Source organism: Callorhinchus milii, unplaced genomic scaffold, assembly GCF_018977255.1.
Source record: "Callorhinchus milii isolate IMCB2004 unplaced genomic scaffold, IMCB_Cmil_1.0 Scaffold547, whole genome shotgun sequence".
NCBI classification, from domain to species: Eukaryota; Metazoa; Chordata; class Chondrichthyes; order Chimaeriformes; family Callorhinchidae; genus Callorhinchus; species Callorhinchus milii.
The window spans coordinates 1-6,776 of NW_024705288.1; the positions used below are offsets into that span (position 1 = coordinate 1).

Sequence of the window (6,776 nt, forward strand, 5' to 3'; positions counted from 1 at the left end):
CAGGTGGGGAGGGGCTGCATGACGTCATTAACACTCCAGGTGGGGAGGGGCTGTATGACGTCATTAACACTCCAGGAGGGGAGGGGCTGTATGACGTCATTAACACTCCAGGTGGGGAGGGGCTGTATGACGTCATTAACACTCCAGGTGGGGAGGGGCTGTATGACGTCATTAACACTCCAGGTGGGGAGGGGCTGTATGACGTCATTAACACTCCAGGTGGGGAGGGGCTGTATGACGTCATTAACTCTCGAGCCGGGGAGGGTGTCGATGTAATTGTATGACGTCATTAATCCGCGCTCGGAAGGGTTGGTGTCAATGTTTATTGACGGGCGTCATGACGTCATCTTCAGTAGAGGGAGTCTCAATGTCTTCTTGATTGCTTCGGTAAAGTCACGTAGAATGGAAATAATGAAATAATAAAAATAAAACATAATAAAATAAGTCTCACGACGTTTCGGCCACAACGCAAGCAGCCGTCCTCAGGTGAAGAACGGGTCTGTCGAGGAGACACGAAAGCTTTAAATCGAAGAGTCTTAATGTGTTTAAGACAGGGGTCATGACGTCATGTTTAGTAGGGGAGTTGGAAAAGGTGTCCTCAATGGTGTGGACGGCCGTGACGTCAGGTGGCTGTACCACGTCACGAAGCCATCTTGGTGAGGGATGAGGCGCGATATTAACTTGCTTGTAGACGCCATCTTGGTAGGGGGGTGAGGCGCGATATTAACTTGCTTGTAGACGCCATCTTGGTAGGGGGTGAGGCGCGATATAAACTTGCTTGTAGACGCCATCTTGGTAGGGGGTGAGGCGCGATATTAACTTGCTTGTAGACGCCATCTTGGTAGGGGGTGAGGCGCGATATTAACTTGCTTGTAGACGCCATCTTGGTAGGGGATGAGGCGCGATATTAACTTGCTTGTAGACGCCATCTTGGTAGGGGATGAGGCGCGATATTAACTTGCTTGTAGACGCCATCTTGGTAGGGGATGAGGCGCGACATTAACCAGCTTGTGGACGCCATCTTGGTGGGGGGTGAGGCGCTCTATTGACTTGCTTGTAGACGCCATCTTGGTAGGGGATGAAGCGCGCTATTGACTTGCTTGTGGACGCCATCTTGGTAGGGGATGAGGCCGCGATATTAACTTGCTTGTAGACGCCATCTTGGTAGGGGATGAGGCGCGATATTAACTTGCTTGTAGACGCCATCTTGGTAGGGGATGAGGCGCGATATTAACTTGCTGTAGAGGCCATCTTGGTAGGGGATGAGGCGCGATATTAACTTGCTTGTAGACGCCATCTTGGTAGGGGATGAGGCCCTTCCCTCACCAACCAACCAACCAACTGCCCCGCCACTTGAAGCGTTACAATAAAAATGTAGGATTAAGCAAATAAAACATTATTACATCTAACACATTTAACAACTATGGTCGTCCTCAAGACGCGGCCGCGCGTGAGTTCGTCTTGTTTGCAGCAAAGTTGACGAAATAACGACGTTATAAAAATGATTTTTTTTTAACTTAACAACTTTATCCGTGTATCCCGTGCGCACCTAATCATCCCTGTGATTGGTTTACACTCGACTCACACGTGTGTGTGTGTCTGCTGTGTGCGTCTGTCTGTGTGTGTGTGTATCTGTGTGTGTGTGTGTATCTGTGTGTGTGTGTATCTGTGTGTGTGTGTGTGTATCTGTGTGTGTGTGTATCTGTGTGTATGTGTGTGTGTATCTGTGTGTGTGTGTATCTGTGTGTGTGTGTATCTGTGTGTGTGTCTGTGTGTATCTGTGTGTGTGTATCTGTGTGTGTGTCTGTGTGTATCTGTGTGTGTGTATCTGTGTGTGTGTATCTGTGTCTGTGTGTCTCTGTGTGTGTCTCTATGTCTCTCTGTGTGTGTCTCTGTGTGTGTGTGTCTGTGTGTATCTGTGTGTGTGTGTCTGTGTGTCTCTGTGTGTGTGTCTGTCTGTGTGTGTGTCTGTGTGTGTGTATCTGTGTGTGTCTGTGTGTGTGTATCTGTGTGTGTGTCTGTGTGTGTCTGTGTGTGTGTATCTGTGTGTGTGTGTGTCTGTGTGTGTGTGTCTGTGTGTATCTGTGTGTGTGTATCTGTGTGTGTGTGTCTGTGTGTGTCTGTGTGTGTGTATCTGTCTGTGTCTGTGTGTGTGTGTGTGTCTGTGTGTGTCTGTGTGTGTGTATCTGTGTGTGTGTCTGTGTGTATCTGTGTGTCTGTGTGTATCTGTGTGGGTGTATCTGTGTGTGTGTATCTGTGTGTGTGTATCTGTGTGTATCTGTGTGTGTGTATCTGTGTGTCTGTGTGTATCTGTGTGTGTGTATCTGTGTGTATCTGTGTGTGTGTATCTGTGTGTGTGTGTGTGTGTATCTGTGTGTGTGTATCTGTGTGTGTGTGTCTGTGTGTATCTGTGTGTGTGTATCTGTGTGTGTGTATCTGTGTGTGTATCTGTGTGTGTGTGTCTGTGTGTGTGTATCTGTGTGTCTGTGTGTATCTGTGTGTGTGTATCTGTGTGTCTGTGTGTGTCTGTGTGTGTGTATCTGTGTGTGTGTATCTGTGTGTGTGTGTATCTGTGTGTGTGTGTATCTGTGTGTGTGTGTCTGTGTGTATCTGTGTGTGTGTATCTGTGTGTGTGTGTATCTGTGTGTGTGTGTGTCTGTGTGTGTGTATCTGTGTGTGTATCTGTGTGTGTATCTGTGTGTGTGTGTGTCTGTGTGTGTGTATCTGTGTGTGTGTATATGTGTGTGTGTGTCTGTGTGTATCTGTGTGTGTGTATCTGTGTGTCTGTGTGTGTGTGTGTATCTGTGTGGGTGTATCTGTGTGTGTGTATCTGTGTGTGTGTATCTGTGTGTATGTGTGTATCTCTGTGTATGTGTGTATCTCTGTTTCTGTATCTGTGTCTGTGTGTATCTGTGTGTGTGTATCTGTGTGTGTGTGTGTGTGTGTATCCGTGTGTGTATCTGTGTGTGTGTGTCTGTGTGTATCTGTGTGTGTGTATCTGTGTGTGTGTGTATCTGTGTGTGTGTATCTGTGTGTGTGTGTCTGTGTGTGTGTATCTGTGTGTCTGTGTGTATCTGTGTGTGTGTATCTGTGTGGTGTGTCTGTGTGTATCTGTGTGTGTGTATCTGTGTGTGTGTGTGTGTATCTGTGTGTGTGTGTCTGTGTGTGTCTGTATCTGTGTGTGTGTATCTGTGTGTGTGTGTATCTGTGTGTGTGTGTCTGTGTGTATCTGTGTGTGTGTATCTGTGTGTGTGTGTGTATCTGTGTGTGTGTATCTGTGTGTGTGTGTATCTGTGTGTGTGTGTGTGTCTGTGTGTGTCTGTGTGTGTGTATCTGTGTGTGTGTCTGTGTGTATCTGTGTGTTTGTGTGTATCTGTGTGGGTGTATCTGTGTGTGTGTGTGTCTGTGTGTGTGTGTATCTGTGTGTGTGTTTGTGTGTGTGTGTGTATCTGTGTGTGTGTCTGTGTCTGTGTGTATCTGTGTGTGTGTATCTGTGTGTGTGTGTGTCTCTGTGTGTATCTGTGTGTGTGTATCTGTGTGTGTGTGTCTGTGTGTATCTGTGTGTGTGTGTCTGTGTGTGTGTATCTGTGTGTCTGTGTGTATCTGTGTGTGTGTATCTGTGTGTGTGTGTCTGTGTGTGTGTATCTGTGTGTGTGTATCTGTGTGTGTGTGTCTGTGTGTATCTGTGTGTGTGTATCTGTGTGTGTGTGTATCTGTGTGTATCTGTGTGTGTGTGTCTGTGTGTGTGTATCTGTGTTGTGTGTATCTGTGTGTGTGTATCTGTGTCTGTGTGTATCTGTGTATATCTGTGTCTGTGTGTATCTGTGTGTGTGTGTATCTGTGTGTCTGTGTGTGTGTGTGTCTGTGTGTGTGTATCTGTGTCTGTGTGTATCTGTGTCTGTGTGTATCTGTGTGTATCTGTGTGTGTCTGTCTGTGTGTGTATCTGTGTGTATCTGTGTGTGTGTATCTGTGTGTGTCTGTCTGTGTGTGTATCTGTGTGTATCTTGGTTCTTTCGGTTAAGTCACGTCTAAAAGATAAAATAACAAATTAAAATAATATGCTTTATTTTAATTTATTATTTTATCTTTAGACGTGACTTAACCGAGAGATAAAATAATAAAATAAGTAAATCATTATTTAATAAATTAAATAATTTATTATTTTATCTTTAGACGTGACTTAACCGAAAGAACCAAAGAATAATTCATGCAGTCACGAAAGCTCCATAATTAAGATTGAGATCTGGACAAAGTCCCATCGGTGAGCTCCTCCGGCAGGCGAGGCTGCGTTGGCTGGGTCATGTAGCCCGCATGCCTAGCCACCGCATGCCCAGCCACTGCATGCCTAGCCACCGCATGCCTAGCCATCGCATGCCCAGCCATCGCATGCCCAGCCACCGCATGCCTAGCCATCGCATGCCTAGCCATCGCATGCCTAGCCATCGCATGCCCAGCCATCGCATGCCCAGCCACCGCATGCCTAGCCATCGCATGCCTAGCCATCGCATGCCCAGCCACCGCATGCCCAGCCACCGCATGCCCAGCCACCGCATGCCCAGCCACCGCATGCCTAGCCATCGCATGCCTAGCCACCGCATGCCTAGCCACCGCATGCCTAGCCACCGCATGCCTAGCCACCGCATGCCTAGCCACCGCATGCCCAGCCATCGCATGCCTAGCCACCGCATGCCTAGCCACCGCATGCCCAGCCATCGCATGCCTAGCCACCGCATGCCCAGCCATCGCATGCCCAGCCATCGCATGCCTAGCCACCGCATGCCTAGCCATCGCATGCCTAGCCACCGCATGCCTAGCCACCGCATGCCTAGCCACCGCATGCCCAGCCATCGCATGCCTAGCCACCGCATGCCTAGCCACCGCATGCCTAGCCACCGCATGCCTAGCCACCGCATGCCCAGCCATCGCATGCCTAGCCATCGCATGCCTAGCCACCGCATGCCTAGCCACCGCATGCCTAGCCACCGCATGCCCAGCCATCGCATGCCTAGCCACCGCATGCCTAGCCACCGCATGCCTAGCCATCGCATGCCTAGCCACCGCATGCCCAGCCACCGCATGCCTAGCCACCGCATGTCTAGCCACCGCATGCCTAGCCACCGCATGCCCAGCCACCGCATGCCTAGCCATCGCATGCCTAGCCACCGCATGCCTAGCCACCGCATGCCTAGCCACCGCATGCCTAGCCACCGCATGCCTAGCCACCGCATGCCTAGCCACCGCATGCCTAGCCACCGCATGCCCAGCCACCGCATGCCTAGCCACCGCATGCCTAGCCACCGCATGCCCAGCCACCGCATGCCTAGCCACCGCATGCCTAGCCACCGCATGCCCAGCCACCGCATGCCTAGCCACCGCATGCCCAGCCACCGCATGCCTAGCCATCGCATGCCTAGCCATCGCATGCCCAGCCACCGCATGCCTAGCCACCGCATGCCCAGCCACCGCATGCCCAGCCACCGCATGCCCAGCCACCGCATGCCTAGCCACCGCATGCCTAAACAGCTTTTGTTCTGCCGATTTGAGGGGCTAAATGGGCGCGGCACGGGCTAGAGAAGAGATGGAGTGACGTGGTACAGGATGATGTGGAGCTGAGTGGACTTGCCGATGACTGGTACCAGCGGTGTCAAGAAATGCCTCTGTGGAGGAGGCTCGTGAAGGACGCTGCTGGGCAAAGTCCCATCGGTGAGCTCCTCCGGCAGGCGAGGCTGCGTTGGCTGGGCCATGAGGCCCGCAGGACCTCTTACCAGGGCAACTCTCTCTCCCACTTCAGCAAGAAACGTTTCTTGTTCTGGGTTCCCACCTGATGCTGATTGCTCGTGTTGCAGTCGAAACGTCGTGATTTCACTTGTCATTTGATACCCACGTGACTCTACCGAAAGAACCAAAGAGTAGGGAGTAGTGTGTCTATAAACTCAGCAAGCAAATCATTATTAGACAGGCACATGTAGTCAGACCCCCCCCCACCCTAAAATTTGACGTCACAAAGCTCTGCCCCCCCCCCCCATTCCATTTAAAATAAAACGTGCTTCAAATCGCTCTAAACTGTTGTGATTGTAGTGCGTATTTAATGCGGCGCTGCACTCTGATGCTGTAGCAGAAGACATTTATTACAAAGTCTATTTAACTAAGTAGAACGTGTCGCCTACATTCATTTAAAGTTGCACATTTTGACGTGACGTCACATTTCTCACCCCCCCCCCCCCTCGTCACACATCGTCACAAATGTCTGACCCCACTATGGGACCTCATTTGCCAGTAAAAATATGATAATTGGTTCTTTACCCTTCTATCTGGCAACAAAACTGACACCTTTTTGCAAGGAGTCATGTTTGCATAGACCGCAATACCTGCAGTCATAATACAAACTAAAAACATAACTCTGATAATGTATGGACTGTCCTTGGAGTTGATTGGTTCACACCCGAGACAGCTTTCCTTCGAGCCTCGTCTCATATGGGTTGGACCAGATGACGCCAAAAGGCGCACAACTCAAGGACAATGCACCATCAGAGTATGAGAGCTCGGGGCAAGCATCTACATGGGGTCCCCATAGTATAGATGCTTGCCCCGAGCTCTCATACTCTGATGGTGCATTAATAACCAGGCTACAGTCTACATTATAGACTGCCAGTACACTCACCCAGCTTAATAACCAGGCTACAGTCTACATTATAGACTGCCAGTACACTCACCCAGCTTAATAACCAGGCTACAGTCTACATTATAGACTGCCAGTACACTCACCCAGCTTAAT

General features: G+C 49.9%; 1 protein-coding gene across 1 annotated transcript; it reads left to right on the top strand.

The window, feature by feature from the left end:
- Positions 1-4,627: 4,627 nt before the first annotated feature.
- Positions 4,628-5,861, top strand: LOC121852184 (proline-rich 33 kDa extensin-related protein-like). The gene is made up of 2 exons (XM_042346277.1): positions 4,628-5,180; positions 5,848-5,861. Exons 1-2 carry the CDS (start codon positions 4,628-4,630, stop codon positions 5,859-5,861), a joined length of 567 nt encoding a protein of 188 aa, XP_042202211.1.
- Positions 5,862-6,776: the final 915 nt, after the last annotated feature.

Bases quoted from the DNA above. Each gene is read 5' to 3' on its own strand.
- LOC121852184 (XM_042346277.1), top strand. From the start codon at position 4,628: ATGCCTAGCCACCGCATGCCTAGCCACCGCATGCCCAGCCATCGCATG.